Here is a 20,794-nt window from a genome sequence, read left to right on the forward strand (position 1 = left end):
AGTAGTTATGAAAAATATGAGATTTTCATGTTAAAAGAATTTTATATAAGAACTTCCTTAGGGGAAGTAGTTCTGAAAATACAATGTTAAATTAACTGGATCAGAATCACCTGGAGGGAGGAGAGAGTGGAAGAGAGGAGAGAAAGGGAGAGAGACAGGAGGGAGGGAGGAAGAGAGAAGAGGAGAGGGAGAAAGATGTGTTATTTATTAGAAATCAGGTGTTCCATCTCTGGGTCTATGAATTTATGATCTGGAAGGGGGGGAATCCAGGTGTGTATATGTTTTAAACAAACTCTCCTAGTTTTATTTGATTTTTTTTTAATAGACACTAATGTTTAAGAATCTCTGCTTAAGTGGTGCAATAAAATGTGTTTAGAATTTAACAGCTTTTACTATCTATTGTTTCAAAGACACTAATTTTTCTGAATACTTAACCCTGAGTTCAGCAGAGAAGCTTTTCTACATAATTTTTGTTCTAAAAATGAAATTGGCTAAATTTTAATTATCAAAACTCTAGAATCTGTAGGAACTATCCTTCAACTGAACTTTCAAAATTATGCTTATTTCCAAATTATCTTAATTTTTATCTTTTAAATTATTTTGTTACATAATTCAATAATTACATGAAGGGATCAATGTGAAACAGATTTGCTTAACAAATATTGAAAATAATGTGTGACAGTTTGTATGTCATGCTTTCAAAACAGAGTTTTTAAATCCTATATTGTATGTAGAATTTATTAGCTATTCTAAAGGTACAATCAGAGATTATTGTTCATATCAGTGTAATAAATTGATACTCCCTGATCGTACTTTTTCATTTTTCACATTGTCAGAACCTTGGACCTTAATCTTAGTCTTTGATTGACAGTACCGACCAGGGAAAGAAAACTTGTATTGTTTGGGATAGTCACATCTGTTCAACTTGATTCAGTTGAGGGTATTTGCATATTCTAAAGTATTTCTTCTGAGAGGGCTTAAATCCTTCTCAAGTGCTTGATGCATTTTTGAAATTCATTCATAAGGTATCTACATGCACTAATAGTTTTGTATAATATTGCTGTGTGTAATCTGACAGATAAGACCAGATTTTAAAACAAGGTATTCTTTAGGGATGCTACATTACATTTTTACTTATTCTTCTGGGCAGAAATGTCAGGTTTTTGAAGTGTGTTTTAATGTGTTATATAAGTTAGTATGTCCTTATTTAAGGCAAATTTGTCACTCATAGGGCAAATAAAGATTTATTAAATAATAGTTCAAAAGTATTAATGATAGCTTTTGTTGCCTTTGTTGGAAATCTGAGTAATGTCATAGAAGATAGTTACAGAATTTGAATGTTTCTGTCTTAGCCCCTCCTTATTTTAGAGGTAAGGTTACTGAGGCTCAAGTTTCCTGACTTGTTCAAGGTCATGCACATTAGAAATAAAGCCGTAAGTGTTTCAACTCCCAGATCAGTCAGCCTTAAATAATAATGGTATATGACCTGTAATTTACATAATTATAATTTATCCTACACCTAAAAATTTCCCCTTGCCATTAGAACACTGTCAGGGATTATGCCTTATTATCATATCTCTCCAGAATCTATGTGGTGTCTTATACATTTTACTGTCCTGTTCTTATTATTCTCCTAGGCAATTACTCTATAGAGGACAGTTGTGGAACACAGTGGCTTATTAATGGATTGCTAAACACTTTTGATAGCAAACAGATTTTGTGTTCTATTTTGATGAATTGACAATAACTGTGTTAAGAATTTTGAGGTCTGGGGTTAGCTATTTCTTCCATGTATCTCAGGGGAAGGAGAGAATCATAAGCTAGAATGATCAGAAAAGGCCTTGGGAAGAAATAAGGCTCAAATTATAGTATAGATAGAATTTAGATGCAATAGGCAAAAAAAGAGGCAGTGTCACCTTTTCTGGGAGTTGTATAAAACACTGTAAATGTTTAGAAAAGTACCACTAGGATGCATTAAATATAACCAAAGGAAGGAAAGCAATTGTTGAGTATTATTGGTGCCTAGCCCTGTGCTTGATCTTTTTCTCATAGAATTCTGGAGACTTTTCCCCCTAATGTTTATTCCTTGCTTTTCCTTTTCTGAGATATTTAGGATTATTCTAGGCTTTCCTTGTTTCTGCCTGAATCATTTCTTTCCAATTTCTTATCTGCCTTACTTAGATAGAAAAACTATGATATGGCCTAATTGCAACTTTATTTATTGTGTTATAAGAATGAATTGGTGACATGAGTCCTCAATTATTATTTGATGATATCATTTGGCTATTTTTAAAAATCCTCTAAATTACATAATTAATTTTTATCTTCCAGGAATCCCCTTCTGGTCGAAGGAAAGCTCTTGCTACGAGCAGCATCAATATGAAACAGTATGCAAGCCCTATGCCAACTCAGACTGATGTCAAGTTAAAATTCAAGCCATTGTCTAAAAAAGTTGTATCTGCCACTCTCCAGTTTTCATTATCTTGCATTTTCCTTCGGGAAGGAAAAGCTACGTAAGTTTGTTTTGTCAAGTGTGCTGCTTCATTCACATTGTGTTTCAAAACACGTTAGGTTAAATAAGTAGCTTTTTTCTCAGTGGACTGGCAAAGTTGAGCATACTGTAGCATCCCAATTATTCTTGCTATTCTTTGTTTTTGAGGCTGAGTTAAATGAACTCCTTGTTATTTATAAATAGTCTCTTTTGATTTCCAGAAAATGAACAGTAATAAAAAAGTAATTATAGCTGGTTTCAAATTTTAAATTGGATATTATAAGGTATCATGCATATTTGTTTATAGTTACATATTTTCATTGTAGCAGCCTGTACTCTGAAGTGCAGACAGTTCAATTTGTAGAGCTGTTTGATGCAACTGAGACATGAGACGAACCCAAAATAAAAAGTTTAAGAGGGATGAAAGAGGTGAGGGAACACCAATTAATATTTCTTAGTTCAGCCTTCCAAAAATTGTTTAGGGAGATAGAATTAGATAAACAATTTACTGTAACCATTTTTTCCTTTTCAAAAATTACTTCAGTCAGGTACAGTGGTATGTACGTATAGTCTCAGCTCTCAGGAGACTGAGGTAAGAGGATCACTTGAGCCTAGGAGTTCTAGAACAGCCTGGGCAACATAGTGAGATCCCATCTCAAAAACAACAACAAAACCTTTCTTAGGTGCTGAATAAGTATTGAACAAAGATTTCTAGACAAAGTTCTAGTCTCTTAAAAGAGTGAAATTCTGAGTTGGTGTGGTTTGTACATGTCTGTAATCCCAGCATTCTAGAGACTCGAGTCAGGAAGGATTGTGAATTCAAAGCCAGCCGTTGCTAAATAGTGAGTTCCAGGCCAGCCTGGACCACATAGTGAGACCTTCTATTATAAATAGATAAATAAATGAATAAATAAATAAATGATAAAATATTTAAAAAGTAAAATTCTAATTGGGTAAAAGAATGTACAAAGTATAGAGGGGAACAGGAACATTCACTCTGGTTATTGCATACCATCAAGTCAGATAACTGTATGCTATGGGTATAATGAAAGAGTTAGTACTTGGATGAAGATAGACACAGGATAAATGGAATTGCTATGCCTAGAATTTTCTATTAAATGTAAGAGGGAAAAGGCAGCTATGAACATTTAAGCCCAGTCTGAATTATAGTTCTGAACATACTTGACCCAATAGAATGTGTTTCCTATAATTGTCCATGTCTGCTTGACTGATAAGGCTAGATTCTGTGCGTCACTCAAAATGAGATGCCTGGCACTCATCTACATGGCAGCAAATGACTTAGTAAATAGCAACAATAAGTCTCCTCTTGGGGAAGTTGTGTTCTGAGTGAGTGTGGCTTATAAGACAGTCCAGAATGGAAGCATCTTAGTCTTTTCATTTCAGGACCTTACGTTATAAGCATAAATACTAAGAAATTAAAAATTAAGATCTTACTCTGAAGTTTAAGCTAAAATGAAAGGAAAGAAAACACAGGAAGAAGAGAGAACAAATTCAGAAAGATCCTTTGAGGGTGGACTTCCTTCCACTGAGCAGAAGCAGTAAGTGAATCAACACCACTCGCAGTAATTCTGGGTGAGAGGAAATTCAGCTAAAGCAAATGTCTCCATTACCTCTGAATAGGAATTCTCCCAGAACATCCTAAACTCCTCTTCCACCTCCTTTTCCTTGCCTCCTACGGCCCCCAAAGAAAAATATTTAAGATTAAAATAAGAGATTAAAGTGGTAAAATTAAGCAGGTTAACATTTTAAGAATGATATATTTTGAACTTATGGCCTATTATTATCTATTATTGGTAAATGAGAGATTTATAAAGAACTCATGTAATGTAATATCACTTTTTTTTGTTTATGTAGACTCTGTGTTATGAAATTTATTTAAAAGGGAAAATGATTTTGTTAACTCTAAGCCTATATGAGATAAAATGTGAAGAATATAAAAACCTGGTTTAGTTTGCAAAGTCGTACCATATTTAGACAATAGGTAAATGTTAATAAACATTTTATTAAAAAGACAGCATTTTAATTTTGTTATCTGAACTTGGGTAAAGTATACCAGATTGAAAATTAATTTGTTTTTAACATGTTAGAAGTATCTTTCATTCACTATGGTTTATTTGAAATGTAAGGTGGAAATAATAGCTCAAGAAAATTTAAATAATTTGACAAAATAGTAAACCTTATAAATTTATCCTTAAAATACTTCAAGATTTTTTTCAATTTTTGAAGTTTATATTTTATCAAATATATGATATTTAACTTATAATTAGCCAAAATATTTTTCATTTTGTAATTCCTTTATTTTTAAGTACTTAAAACTTTTTAACTTTGGGAGATTATGGCCCCTTTGAAAAAAAGTTGTACATTTAAATAGGATTTATATATAATTTATGGGGCTTTACCACTTTCTTTCCCTCTAACCCGTCAACTCAAAACTGTTCATGCTGTTATTCTAAATCCTTATGAAGGTTTCAGTTACTTTAAAAGTCTAAATCTCATCTGACTTGCAGACTGTCCCACTGCTCTATGAAACAAATTTTTGTTTCTAGACTTAAGGAAACCTAATTTTACTCAGGAAGCCAAATTGAATGCAGTGAAGAAAATTTTAGTTTTCTGAGGTCTTCAATACAGAATTAAACTAACTGCTAACTAGTTAATTTTTAGTCTGGTTTCCTTTTTAATAATTAAACCATTTAAAAATTAGCAAATGAGTATTTAGATTTTTCAATATTATACAACTACTTAAAAGACTTATTTACATATTCCAGAAAGAGAAAATATTAATATTGTAGATTGACAGTGCTTTATCCAAAATGCTTAAGACCAGAAGTGTTTCAGATTTCAGGGTTTTTTTTTTTTTCCCAACTTTTGTAATATTTGCCTGTCTATTATGAGATATCTTAAGAATGGCACCCCGGGCTAAACACAGAATTCTTTTATGTTTCAGACACACCTTATATCCATAGCCTGAAAGTAATTTTATATATTTTGATTGCACTTGAATCATAGAGGCCAGATATAGAATTTTCCACATGTGGCATCCTCAAAAACTTGGGGTTTTGGAACATTTTAGATTTCAGATTTTGGAGTAGAAATGTCTAACTTGCATTTTCTTAAGAAACAATTTTTAAAGCAGTGTTATCTGATGAATTGTGTATTATATTTGAATCATTGATGTAGGGATGAAGATATGCAAAGTTTGGCTAGTCTGATGAGTATGAAGCAAGCTGACATTGGCAATTTAGATGACTTTGAAGAAGATAATGAAGATGACGATGAGAACCGTGTAAATCAAGAGGAAAAGGCAGCAAAAATTACAGGTTGGTTTTAAGCATTAAACTAAAATTATATATTTTTATGCAGAACTGAAAAACTTAATTTCAGTATTCTAGGATATGACAATTTCACTCAGGTTTTTTTTTTTTTTTCCCTTAAGCTTTCTACAGCAGTATACTATTTTGCTCTTTGAAAACCTTGCATGCTGATTATAACTTAACAGATTTTAGCAGTTTAAGATCATGTCTGAGGTTAGTCAAAGAAGCATAAGATTTTCTTGAATTATAGTATAAAGCAACTAAATATGTTCATATTTCTTTTGTCAGTATGTGGGTGAAACCTCTGTAAGTAAAGACCTGCCTTAAAGTGATGATAGTACAAAAAAAGGGAATATATTGGCTAGCTTCTCCTAGCTCATGTTCATTTATTCACATGAATTATATGGATTTTCTGTGTTTTGACTTGGTATATATTTATGTATTTTTGTATTTAGAAGTTTCCATGCAGCTATCCCTTATAGCTGGTTTGATCAAACTATTAAGTAGTTAGGTGGCTAAAGTCTCTTTTTATTTATTACCAATATGTACTTACTGGTAATCTGGCTGTCACCCTTAAGGAACTACTCAAAATCCAGCACTATTTACATATTCTTTGTAGTTAAATTAATTGCTCCTATTTCTGAATTTATGTTCCTTGACTTCTACCATCTATTTGCCTGTTGGTAATTTTTCCAAATTTGTTGGAGCTTCGGTACTTATCTCTAGGTTCTGACTCGACTCCCTATTGTCTTCTGGGGAGTTGCCACTGATCACTTAGATTACCCATTGAACTCCTTAGCCAAAAAGTTCATTCCCTTTCTTGGCTCCAGTGACTTGAGAATAGACTGTGAATCTATTCTGTACTAGATATCTGCCACAAGAAATTGATAAGACTTGTGGATAGTTATAGATGGTTTGTCATGTTTATATTCTACAAGTTGTTTTCTAGTTTCTGACTGAAGTTTTGATTTCTTTTTTGACATAAAGTATTTAGAAGAGTGTGCTTCACCATATGCTTTTTAAAAAAATTGTTTATAGTTTATTTACTGCTAGTTAAATTCAAATAGGGCTCAAAACTCTTGGATTTAATTTTTAGAAAAATATTACAGTTTTTTTTCCTTTGTGGTATAGATATATAATTGTAAATACACACACATATACTGTGAATTTTCCATAAATATTTTTATATGCATATTCTATTTGTTGGATTCAGCATTTGGTCAAGCTTTTTATTTATGGTAAACTATTTATATATATATTTTTTGGCAGTACTGGAGTTTGAACTCAGGGTCTAAACCTTGAGCCACTCCACCAGCCCTTTTTTGTGATGGGTTTTTTTTTTTGAGATAGGGTCTCATGAACTATTTGCCTGGGCTGGCTTCAAACTGAGATCCTCCTGATCTCTGCCTCCTGAGTAGCTAGGATTACAGGTGTGAACCACTGGTGTCTGGCTAAACTATTTATATTCTCATTTTCTCTCTGTCTCTGTTTCTGTGTCTCTTTTTCTGTCTGTCTATCTGTCTCTTTCTCCCTCTTCATGCATTTGTTCTTCCTCCCTTCCCCACCCCCCCATAGTCTCACTGTGTAACCCAGGCTGGCCTCAAACTCATGATCTTACTGACTCAGTCTCCAGCATGCTGGGATTACAGGTGTGTGCCACCACCCCCTGCTCTATAGTCTTATTCTTTTTGTATAGTTCATCTGTTTAAAGACAGAGAACTTCAGTGCTAAATTAGTCTTCAGTGCTAATTTAGTCTCTTAAAACTTCATTTTAATTTGCATCATTTAATGCTTTTTGCCCTGAAATTTTGCCTAGTGTTGATATTTGTTACCCATGTACCCATGCTTTATTTTCTTAACGTATTTATCATTCCATTTCTTAACTTTTCTTTTTTAAGTACTTCTTTAATAAATGCCATTTGGTTGATATAGCCTTACAATCTTTGTCCTTCGTTATATCTGATAACTGACATGCTTAATTTCAGTTACATTATTTTTTATATTTTTGTTTCAAGTATTTTCTTCTTATTGTTTCTTTCCCATTTCCTGTATTTTGCTACCTTCTTATTTTTTTTATTTAAACATTTTTGTGGGGGAGGCACTGGGGTTTGAACTTGGCCTCATGCTTGCTAGGCTCTAACACTTGAGTTACTCCACCTCAACATTTTTGATAGAGTAATTTGGATATTATATGTACTGTTTTCATTTTAGAATCATATTCCCTAAAACAAACCAAATAGATAAATCAATGAACCTGTAAATACTAAAATTAAAATAGAATTTTTTTACTTTCCCCTTGTAAGATGAGAGATGCAATATGATTCACTTCTTTATTCAATCCCTTTCCTTCCACCCCTTCTGGCTGTTACTATATTTGTTTCTATAACATTTGTGTGTTCTTCCAATAATAAATGTCCGACATTTGCATTATATTTCATGTCAGCAACAGCACAATACTTTTTTTTTCCTAGTCTTGTCTTTCCCATCTTTGAGCCCATTTTTTTTTTTTCTTTTTTAAGCCATTGAGTTTTGATCATTTGGCTAGCTGGAATATTTCTAGAAGGATAAGTGAGTATCTGTGGGGAGCAGATTATGAGAAGCCTATGAGAACTTGACATTAGCACAGCTGTGCCAATAATCAGCAGGCTGAGTTTGGCATGGCCCCAGCTGCAGAAGAGTACAAGATGCAGCACAGCTGTTTTTTCTAAGTTGTTTACGTTCAGAGAAATAGGAAGGCAGGTTTCTCTTGTTTCAGTGTCACTTTTTTTTGATGGGGGATGGATTGATTGGTGTGCTGCTTGCGAGAATGATGCTGCTGGTGGGCTGCTGAGTTATGCTAGAGATTAGAGGAAACATGGAACAGTGCAAGTCTGAGCACCCAGACTTTAAGAAAGCTAAAGAGAGAACATGGGACAGTGCAAGTCTAAGGACCAAGACTTTAAGAGTTATGTGAATGCAATTTTTAGATATGGCAGCTGTTGTTTGCAAGTATGAGCACTGAGACTTTAAGAGAAAACATGGGACAGTGTAAATCTGAGGGCCAAGACTTTAAGAGAGATTAAAGGGAACATGGAACAGTGCAAGTCTGAGGGCTAAGACTTTAAGAGAGATTAAAGAAAACACGGGACAGAGTGAGTCTAAGGAGAGAGACTTTAAAGAATAGAAGAGAAGCAAGGTTTTAAAGAATTGTAAAGGAGTAAGGCCTTAAAGAATAGAGAAGAGAATAATAGAGAAAAGAAGCAATGGGGCTGTTGTGCATCTCCATCTGAGTGCCCAGCACATCTGGCCCCAGCTTTATGCGTGTCTGTCTATCATTTGTCCTTTCTGCATCTCTCATCGCCCCCAGTTAGCCCAGTTAGGTCAGGAGAACAAGGGAATGAGAGAAAGCTCGCTCCAAGTATCCTCCTACCACCGCCTTCCATCTTGTCTTAGTTCACTTGGGCTACTACTACAAAATACCTTAGTCTAGATAATTTGTAAATGACAAACATTTGTTGCTCATAGTTATTGAGGCTAAAGAATCCAAGATCAAGGGACTAGCAGATTCATTGTCTGATGAGAGAGCTGTTTCTCATGGGTCGCACCTTCTTTGTGTACTCACATGACAGAAGGGCAAAGAAAAGGTACAAACTCATTCTCTCACATGCTTAACCCCATCCACAAGAGCAGATCCCTCATGACCTAATCACTTTCCAAAGACTCCATCTTTTAACGCCATTACCTTGGTGGTTAAGTTCCAACATGAATTTTGGGGGACACCCACATTCAGACCATAGTATACCTATCTTTCAAAATTTAATACTCTGAGAAGCCTTTCATACTTTCTTTTAAGCTTGACTACTCCTTCTTTTATAATACTGTACCATTTACAAATGTAGGCATTTTCATACAGTGTGAGTTTTTGTAATTCAAATATGGTATTAATTTGATCTTTTAGTTAGAGAATAAGGTTTGTTTTCTCTAGATGGCTTCTGGTTAAAACTATCTCAGACAGTAGTAGGTAGTAAGTAAGTAGGAAGTTAAAAAAAAAAAAAGCCACACATTTATAGTTGTTTTGAGCAGTATTGTGCTGCTTTGATCATAGCAATGGGAGAAAAGATGATAAAAATATATTACAAGTTCTGCACTGGTATTGAAAACAAAAGGAAGTATTATTTCTAAGCAAAATACAGATTTTTTTTTCATCTCTAGCTTCTAGCACATTGTCTGGAACATTTTACAAATTTAGTACATGTTCTCTTTTTTATAGCCCATTTTGATCACTCTAGCTTTTTACCTTATTCCATTGACTTTTAAGTACACATAATCTTACTAAAGTATAATTTTAAGTATACAAAATCTTACATAGGGTAAGGTAGTTCTGCTTTATGGAAGGAATATGTTCTAGAGGATAAACAAGTCAAAGCTCAATAATTCAAGACTAGTATTCCAGAAGTAATGAATGTAAAATGTATGTGTTGAAGAAGCAGGGGTAGATGGGAGCAATGGAAGCCTTAGGTCCATATTCTAAGTCAATAAGTCCACCATCATTGTAGTGTATTTTTTGCTTCAGTGTTACTTTTTGTCCTCACCATTTTCTATTATAGTTGCAGATTGTGGTAACTGAAATAACTGGCTTCCTTAGTTGCATTTTTTGGCACATATAAATTTCATTCCAGAGTTACTAACTTTCAGGAATTTTTTTTACCACTAGCGCCATTTTTAAATGTTTGAGTGAAGTAATTTTAGAATAATGAAAGAAGATATCAAAATTTAACAGTAATAATGTTAAAATACTATCTGAGGAATAGACAAAATGCATGTGTTTCATAAACATGATACAAATAGTCTGGTGGGTATTCTTATTTACTAGATAAAACACTTTTATTACTCTTGCCAAATTTTATGTAGCTATTGACACAATTTTTTATGGAAGAAGAAACATTATTTTAAATGGTCCCTTTCCTTAACATTCAATGTAAATTTTGTAGCATGCAGTTACATTATATTGATAAAAAATACATTTTGCTCTATAATTATTTCCCCAACTAAGCTTGCCATCTTCTTGAGGGAATAGACTGCTAGGAATTATTTTACTTATGTCTTAGATAGATGCATAGAGGCAATTAATTTAGTTAGTAATTTAAGGAAAGTTGCTGTTAAATCAACAGTAATTGACAAAATGTATCTCCTTAAATTATAGTCTTTGCTAGAAGGTAAAAATAAACCATAGGCCCTATATTGGGACTGATAAAAAAATTCCTACCCTGTTCTGTCTGATACAGACTCCTTTATTAACTATAAACATATTTTGGGACTAGGTCTTACCTTTTATTGATGATTTAGGTATACATACATTTACAGAAATGAAGTATCAGCAAAGAGGCAGGGGAATTTTAGATTGCCATTGTAGAAATCCCTGAAATGTAGCAAGAGTAATAGATATTGGAATTGGAGGAAAACAAAGGCTTTTAGTGGAAAGTTTACTGCATCCAGTAGTAGAAATTATGTGTGGTTTCAAAATAGTGCTTCTACCTATATGGTAACCTCACAATGCTTGAAGCAATATTTGGTAATATGCCCGTCTTTGGAATTTATATTGAATTTCTTTTTTTGTGGTTTTGGTTGTTTGTTTTTGTGGTGCTGGGGATCGAACTCAGGGCCTCCTTCATGCTAGGCAAATGATCTACTACTGACCCTCATCTATAGCTCTCATATTAAATTTCAGAATACACACCAACAGGAAGAAAAAAAGACTCCTGCATAAATAACAGCCCTATTTAATATATCTCAAAAAAATCAAGTTTAGGGTTGGTGGAATGACTTAATTGGTAGAGCACCTGCCTAGCAAGCGTGAGGCCCTCCCTGAGTTCAAACCCGAGTCCTGCCAAAAAAGAAGAAGAAAAATTTTTTTAAAAATCAAGTTCAACTGAAGCAGTTTACAACAAACATTATTGGGAAACTCAGAAGATATGAAAGATCTGTGGTATTCTTATGCTTGTTACAAGATCACCAAAGGGATCTAGTTAGGTTCAACCATACATTTAGGCTCACATGATCTGAGTAGACCAAGTTTTGCCTCAGATTTTACTTAGAAAAATATTAGATTAGAAATAGCAGAGCATTCCTTCTTCACTGAGGTCCTCAGGGCAAACTAGGCACTATTCTTTGTCCTCTACAACCAAAAGACAGCTAGGGTATAAAGAGACAAGATCCATATACTTAGGAACAGGAATTTCCTTGGCTAAAAATCCCCATCCAATACAGGAGCTAATACCTTTCTAATAGTTCATAGGTTTAGTTTCCAAAGGCCATGGAAAGGGTATGTCCACTTAAAGTTTCCACATTCAGAGAATCTCAAAGCTATGGCCTTCCACTAGATCCATTTAGAGTCCTGCCATCCAGAGGCAATGTATCAGTCAGGTTTCATTTTTATCATAATAAGCAATATAGCTTGGGATTTGTTAATCCTTTTCCCATACTTTATAAAGTTAATTTGGGAGAAGGGAGACTGACATATTGGCTACCTTCAGGGAATAAAATCTAACAGCACAGATGGTAATAGAGGAGATGCCAGTTACAGATTTGAAGAGCTAGAATTGATGATGGTATGACTCAGCCTTCTGAGAGTAAATGTCTTACTTCCCAGGGCTATGAGTGGGATAACTAGGTCTCCTACCTTTGATTAAAAGGTTCCTTACAACCAACAAGAAACTTTGGTCAGAGAATATATTCATTAATTTGCTTCGGGTTTTTATCTTGGCATTTACCCTCTAGTACCTACGACATTCATAAACAAAATTGTAGGATTGCTGTAGACTTGATAATGTGAAAAAAATTTAAATAGCCACATATTTTTTTTAAAGGATAAGAATTTCTGAAGAATTGCCTCTGTTCTTTGGTCACTAAGGTTGGGCAGTAAGGGAGGAAGCAGGGAAGTGGGGACATAGTTCTTATCTCTTGAGCTAAACAGTTTATAAGGTACCACAGATGCCTTTGAAAGGATACCCTGGCTATTATCACCTCAGACAATAAGTAGCAGAAGATGCAGACTGTAAATTCATTTTACTTTCTGTGTTATTCTTAAACCCTAGTTCTACTTTATTATAGAATGACAACTGAACATTTTCTAGCTTCCCCCACCCCCACCTGTCTGGGAGAATTCTACTGATTGAGTAGACAGGACTGGGATGAAAGTGAGAATTTTAAAGGAGAAATGAGAAACCTTCTGATTATTTGGGGAAGAGTTCAGAGACAATATTCTAAGTACCAAAATGAGTTCTGAGAATTTATCCTAAGAATTCAAGGTTAGTTTAACCATATTTACAAAATAAAGAAGAAAAATCATATAATAATAATTTCAATAGATACAGAAAGGAGGATTTGACAAAATCTAATACCAAGTTTTAATAAAGGGAAATTTCTTCATTTTGATAAGGGAATCTGTGAAAAGCCACAGCTAACATTACGTTTAATGATGAAATATTGAACACTTTCCTCCTAAGATTGGGACCAAGTCAAGCATGTTTCTCTCAATATTTATGTTTAACGTTATGCTAGAAGTCCTAGCAAAGTTACAGGATATAAGGTCAGTATAAGAAAAATCTAATATCTTTTTACGTATGAACAACAAGCATGTGGTTTACAAAGAAAGATACATCACTAGCCAATAAACACATGAAAAAGCTCTCAGCATCACTTGTTATCCACTAAATGCAAATTAAAATCACAATGAGATACAACTACCCATCAAATGGAATGGTTAACACTTAAAATACTGGCAACACTAATTGTTGGCAAGGATTTGGACCAACTGAAAGTCATTATTGGTAGTAAAATCACTTGTGGAGTTTCTTCCAATAGTAGACATAATATATACTTCACCCAGCAATTTTACTCCTTGATATTTACTTAAAAGAAATGAAAACTGTCCACAAAAAGATTTGCACAAAGATGCTTGTAGCAATTTTATTCATAATGGTTCAGATGGAAACATTTTATGTATATATCAACAGGAAAAATGGCTAGATTGTAACTTATTTGTGAATGGAATACTATTCAATAATAAATACAACTATTGATATATACTCAGTAACATAGATGTTTCTTAAAACCGTTATACTGAGTGAACAGTATATTCACTATATATACTATATAGAAAAGTATGTAGTATATTATTCCACTTATGTGGCAGTCTAGAAAATGCAAAACTAATCCTATATGAAAAACACCAGAATAGTGATAGCTTGTGGGGCTGCAAATTGACTAAAAATGGGATATAAGGAGATGCAAATATTCTGTGTCTTAGGGGACATGAAAGTATACATTTGTTAAAAGTCATTGAATTGTGCAACTTAAGATTTGTGCCTGTTTCATGTCTGCATAAATAAATACTAGAAAGTAACATGTAAAAAGTATAGATAATAGATTAGTAAGAAAATTATTTACAACTTTCTGATTTATTGATCTACTGTGTGGTATATCTGCTCTTCAAAGATTGTTCTCTAATGAACATTTCTTCCCAATATTCATGCTCTTTTGTTGTACTCTTCCTTGCCTCTGATCGTGCTCTGTAAATCTCTTTTAATGAATAAAATACAGTGACTATGTGACTTCTAAAGCATCTGGTTGGGCCTCCTATAATGCATGTTGTAGGGGAAATCAGCTGCCAAATCCATACTGACACTGCTATGCTGAGAGGACCCTTAGACTATCCATGGAGACAGTACTCTTGAAGAGAGGATATCTGTCCAGGACCCCTTTGTTCTAGTCTTTCCAGCTGAAATACCAAACATGCAAATGAAGAAGCCATGTTGAACTTTTAGCTCTGTTAAGCTTTCAGATGACTTCAGCCCTAGCTACCATCTAACTGCGGTGAACTACCTAACCGAGTCCAGTCAATCCACAAAGCTGTGAGAGATAAAAATTTGTTGTTTTAAGCCATCAAATTTTGGGATTTTGGCTTAAACTATAACATTTCTAAAGATAAATGAGACATTATAGATACATATATACATATATAAATATGTATACATACACACAGAAATAGAGATAAATAAAACATAACATTTCTATAATTTAAAAATAAAGCATATCTTATATTACCATGCCTTTATAAAGATGATGCCAAGTATTTTGGCTCTCATTCAGGTCATTCATTAATTTATAGCATACTTTAAGTACTAGCTATATGATAAAAATGCTAGGTGTTAGAAATACAAAATGAACATGACATAGGTGCACAACTGTTGAATTCTGTTTTTTATATGTTAAGTATTAGGCTCATTTTTTGAATTGCCATGTAGATAGATGGAAATTCAAGTCTAGCACTCAGTACATCTTTAAGAATTATCTTCATTTATGTGTATGTTTAAGCTGAGACTAGATTAATTCTTTCAGGAAGAGTAGATTTAGTGGTAAAAAAAAGAATGAGACCTATGATGAGATCCTAGGGAATAACAATAATTAAAGAGGCAGGGGAAGAATAGTTATTAAAAGAGGCCAAGACAGAATGATCAGATATAGGAAGAGAAAAGGAGGAAGGAACAGAAAGAATTTCAAGGAGGGAATAATGAAGTATGTTTATTCATATAGAAATAAAATATAAGAACTAGAAATTATCTAGAATAATTGCCAATTAGAATATACATTGGTGACCTTAGTGAGAGTAGTTCAATAAGGGTGATGAATAAAAGAGAATAAAAGCAGATTGCTTGCCCAAAGCAATCTGTTTCTTCCTCATTATGATTTGCTGTGGGGCTGGAAATAGCACTATTAAACCTGGTAAATGTGTCTACACATCAAATATTTATAGGCTTAAACCTTTGAGGAAAGTGACATCTTTTTTACCTTGATTTTTGCCAGGAAATTGAAGTGTTACTATTTTAGACTGTCTTAAAATAGATATACTGCTACTAAATCTAGCTATACTTTACAGAAGATGAGAATGATGCAAGATTTGAAGGTATGTTCTTGCTATTGGCAGTTTATTTTTTTCTTTTAACTCATCCACAGTCTTTCTTAAAAGGAAAAAGCCACCTACTCTTCATACTGCCTCTCCATCCCCCCTGTTTTGTTCAATGTGATAATCTCTGTTGGTCAATTTCTATCTTCTTTTGCCTTCCTAACAGTAAAGAAGAGTCGCAAATTACTTGACCCTTTGCTTCGATTGCCTGCCCCTAATTTAGTTTCCTTTCTTATTCTCACTGGCGTGAAGCAAGTAGAGCCCAACACACTGTTAACTATAAATGTTTTGCTCTGTGGGTTTATTGCTCAATTTAAGCAGTAGTAGGGTAGAAATTTGCTTGCAGTGTTATGTAGCCTTATTAGCATTTTCTAAATGTGTAAGTTTCTAGTGAAATATGGCTTTGATAAGAAATAAAGTATTATATAAATATATTGAGTCAGAAGTGTATTTCCTGGGAAAGTTTCCAATTAAAAAAATTCTGCTAATAAATTTTTGTAATAAATCTTATTTTCAGTTTTTAATTTTTCTATAACATAATGCCACTCTTTTTTTATGGTAATGAGGTTTAATCTCAGGTCTTCATACTTGCTAATCAGGTGCTCTACCACTTAAGCCATACCTCCAGTCTTTCATTTTTTAACTTTTCCTGATTTATAAAAGTAAAACATATTGGCTGTAGGAATTTAGAAGAAACAGAAAAGTAATCCTTTAGAAGGAGAAATATGTAACAAAAGTATGTGTTTTAGACTAAGACTCACATAGCAACTGCCAGTTGAAGTATTCTCATGGGAAGTTTCACAGGCTGTCCTCAACTGAATAGTCCCTGTTGCAGTGCTAGAACTACTTTCTACACAATCCCCCAAGACCTGGCACTTATCCCAGATTCCTTTCTCTGTTTCCTGTATCAAATTAACCATCAAATATTTCTTCTTAATTTATTCTTTAATGTACAAATATTTATTGAGTGCCTTCCTTTACAGAATGGTGATGCTTGCTTTACTTCCTATACTGTTTTGTTTTGTTTTGTCTTGCAAATGCTACCACCCTTTTGCTGCTGAAATGATGTTTCTAAAATACACCTTTGATCTTTCAATGGATTCCCATAGCTTTTAGAATAAAGTTCACATTCTTCAGTTTGATTATGATAGAACATTTACCAGCCAGTGTCATTGCATTCCACATCCCTGGCATTTTAAACCCCAAACAACTTTCATTTCCTCAAATATGTCTGGTTCTCTTTGCCTCCTTTTTGACTTCATGAAATGCTGTTTCTTCTTTTTTTATTTTAATAACAATGTCTGTTTGTCTGTGTTGGCTCAAATATAGGTAAATTTTAGAAAATCCTCCTGATCTTAGACTGAGTTATATGCTTCTTTTAGTTTCACATACCCTTCAGTGGTATCTTAATTATAACATTTATCATATATCCGATATTCTTTTACTTATCTTTCTGGCCCACGAAAATATAAAGCCATGAGATCAGGTACTAGCTCAGGTATATAATAGGTATTTGATAAGTATTATTAAATAAATATAATACCTTTAGAAGTTGTTAGCATTTATTTGCATTCTAAGTATAGGGAACATTAGTAAAGATAATCAGGTTACCTTTTCATTGTGTTAATATGAGCTAACTATGTAGAAAAAGAAGTTTTAGGAATGAAGTAAGGATTTACTTAGGCTAAGGATAAATCTATGAAGAGAGGATATTTTGCCATTTAGTGAAGAGACTAGAAAGAAGAATTACTTTGGGTTCTTAATGTAGAAGTCATCATCAGTGGTTTTAAATATTACCAAAAACATGAGGGAGGAAATAATTCAAAATATTTACAAAACTTACTATGTGAATAATTCAGTCACATAATAGATTCCTTTTGATATTTGAACAAATGCCCATATTATACCTAAAACTCCACGAAAGAATACTAATCTTTTGAAAGCAAAGACTAAGTCTAGTATTTCTTACAATGCTCTTTATACAAGAGATTTAATAAGTAATTTCTGCTCTCCTTGAGATTACATTTAAGAACATAAAATGTCTTAGCTCTATAAAGAAAACTATAAATCTTTGAGTACTTAAAATTTTTTCAACCCAGTAATTGCATATCTAGGAATATAGGGCATTTAAATGATAGTAATATATATGATGAAATATAGACATTAATATTTCCTCTTAGGCTGTTCATGAGAATTGACTAATATATTCAGAACCCTTCCTACTGCTTAATATATGTTAGCTGCTATTGTTATTTCTTTTTCATAGTTCCTATTTTCAAAATTAAAAGTAAATCATTTGCCAATTTTTGAAAATACACAACTAACCTGTATACAATGACTAAAGCCTGTTGTTCTAGCTACTTGGGAGGCAGAGATTGGGAAGATCACAGTTCATAGGCAAAAAATTCACGAGACCCATCTCAACCAATAAAAGCTGAGTGTGGTGGCACACACCTGTCATCCTAGTTTGTAAATAGGAGTATTACAATCAAAAACCTATCTCAAAAGTGACCAAAGCAGAAGATCTAGGACCGTGGTTCAAGTGGTACAGCGCCTGCCTAGCAAGTGTGAAGTCCTGAGTTCAAACCCTAGAACCACAAAAAAAAAAAAAAAAGCTAGACTGCATAAAAAAAATGAAACATGAACTAACATTGATCCTCCACTCCATTATATTTTCTAAAAATTATAGTTATAATGATTAGTAGTGTAAAGTAAAGGATATAGTCGAATGAATTCTGCCTTCTTAAAAATTTGCTAGGTTAGTTTGAGTCAGAGTAAAGTTTAAAATTATTGGCAGAATAAAATAGAAGAAGGCACCTTTTAGTTGGAACAGAAGTCCAACCAGGCCTTAGCCATTTCAGTGCTATTCAGGTACCATTGAAGAGTTCAGTTGAGTTTAATTATGCTAACTCATTGTTTTCCATGGTTTACTTTGACTATCTCAGCAATTTTGCTCATGCAAAATGTGTTTTCTCATTTGGACAAGGGAAGTTAATGTGTTTATTGGCTTTTCATATGTATTTTGCTCAAAGATCTTTAGCATATTTCTGACAGCCTAGTATTCTAGAAGTCATTTATTAACTCTGTTTCAATACTTATTTACATCTTTATAGAATATAAATATTCTAAGGACAATAACCTGTCTTTTTTTTTTCATCTTTGTGTCCTAAACAGAGGATTTGGCACACATTGATAAATATTTGTTCAACAAATGAATAATCTTTGATTTGGTTCAAATAAAACTTAGTATGTACATAGATTTACAATGTTAAAAAACAGTATTGTTAATGTCAAATTTAACACTGTTTTCTGTAGCTAACCATTTTTTTCTTTCTCCACTGAGTGGTCTGGGTCTGTTTGGTTTATCCTCATGTCTAAGATATTCCCAGGTTGTAACTTTGGAAACGTCAAGGATTAAGTTACATACTCTAGTTGGGACTTACTATCTTGTTTCCAAATTGTCTAATTTTTACTCAATGAATGATAAGTCCACATAATCAAAGTCATCCAAAATATAAACGACCAAATTTTTTAAAGTATTGTTATATGTAAGACTAATTCTATTTTAATTTTTTTTTCTCTTTATCCTTACCTTTTTCGCTCTGTTCCTTATTGGCAAAATAAGATTTTAAAGTGAATATTTAGGTAGGAGTTGCTATAAGAGACAAGATTCCATACAAAATAGGAGTAGAAAATAGTACTTGTTGCCTAGTTTTATTGTTTTAGTGATGATATTTAAAATTCTAGAACATGAATCCTTACTACGTACACTATTCATGTATTTGTTTTTTTCTTGGACTGGGGTTTGAACTCAGGGTTTTGCATTTGCTAGACAGGCACTATACCATTTGAGCCATCTCTCTAACATCGTAGATGTATTCTTAAAACTGTTAGTTTAAATTTAGAATTTTATAAAAATAAATGGTGAATATCAGAGGATATTTATTAATCTGTTTCTAATGATTGTGTTTAAAGCACAACTCATTTTTACAAATGGCAAAATGTGGTTGCTGAAAGTCTGTGTCAATCTTTTGGGATATGTATTGTCTTTGTTTTGTGTTTATTAATTTAGTTATTATGTTACTAATACAAGTTTTAACAGTAAAATGCTTTCTGTTTTAAAATATGAGTACAACATAACATTCAGTTAATAACATCTGTTATAGTTCATCAGAATAACATCCTTGGATGTATTCTCTTGACTAACCAAACATCCCCCATCTGTCTTTTTGAGTAATAGCATGCTCCTACTGCTCTTTAATTAAATGACCTTACCTTACATTTGTCTTGACTGGCTTCTGTTTACAGAAATTGTAAACCAGTTGAATGCTCTGAGCAGCTTAGATGAAGATCAAGATGACTGCATAAAGCAAGCAAATATGCCTTCAGCTAAATCAGCCAGTTCCTCTGAAGGTCTAAGAGCTTTCCTCCTTTCTTTCTGCTTCTGATTGCCTGTATTTACTGTGACCTGCTACATCTTGACTTCTGTCTGTACTTAGCTGTCAGTTTTGTCTTTGTGCTTTTCTAGAATGTTTTCTTTGGTAATTTGTAGTGCACCAACAGGCAACAAAGATAACAACTTATTTTTAGCAAAGCCTTGTATCAAGATCCTTAACAGTGATTTAAAAACATCTTCTAAGATTAATAGTTGATCATATAACATGATATTTTTTCAGTGATCTTGTAAATTATTAGTATTTTATGGTAATTGCTTCTATATTGGAGTGAAGTATGTTTTTTCTAAAAACCTATTTAGCACTTTTAAATTAAATCAAATTCAGTTCAAATGAAAGCTTCTTTAATATAGTTCATTATCTGATATAATTTTGAAATTGATAATTTTGTTTTATTTTAAAATGTTGGTATACTACAATGTACTTGAATGGCATTCTGCCATTGATAAAATACTGTATCTTATTATTTGCAGGTATTATTAATGTGAATTTTTAAATTTTGAAATGTTTCGTGAATGATCAATAATTATGCTTCACCCTAACAATAGTAGACTTTACATGTATGTTTATTTTC

At 33.0% G+C, this 20,794-nt stretch overlaps 1 protein-coding gene across 10 annotated transcripts in view; it reads left to right on the top strand.

Annotated features, from left to right (window-relative positions):
- Positions 1-20,794, top strand: part of Ehbp1 (EH domain binding protein 1) — a 331,176-nt gene that overhangs the window by 133,627 nt on the left and 176,755 nt on the right. For 6 of the 10 annotated variants that reach the window (XM_074049828.1, XM_074049829.1, XM_074049827.1 and 3 more), the window contains 3 exons: positions 2,332-2,513; positions 5,690-5,829; positions 20,075-20,179. In XM_074049828.1, coding sequence (XP_073905929.1) covers positions 2,332-2,513; positions 5,690-5,829; positions 20,075-20,179 — 427 coding nt within the window. Of the gene's footprint in view, positions 1-2,331; positions 2,514-2,595; positions 4,051-5,689; positions 5,830-20,074; positions 20,180-20,794 lie in introns of those variants that run through there. The other 4 variants (XM_074049831.1, XM_074049833.1, XM_074049832.1 and 1 more) reach the window with 2 other exon arrangements.

Source organism: Castor canadensis, chromosome 12 (assembly GCF_047511655.1).
Source record: "Castor canadensis chromosome 12, mCasCan1.hap1v2, whole genome shotgun sequence".
Lineage (NCBI taxonomy): Eukaryota > Metazoa > Chordata > Mammalia > Rodentia > Castoridae > Castor > Castor canadensis.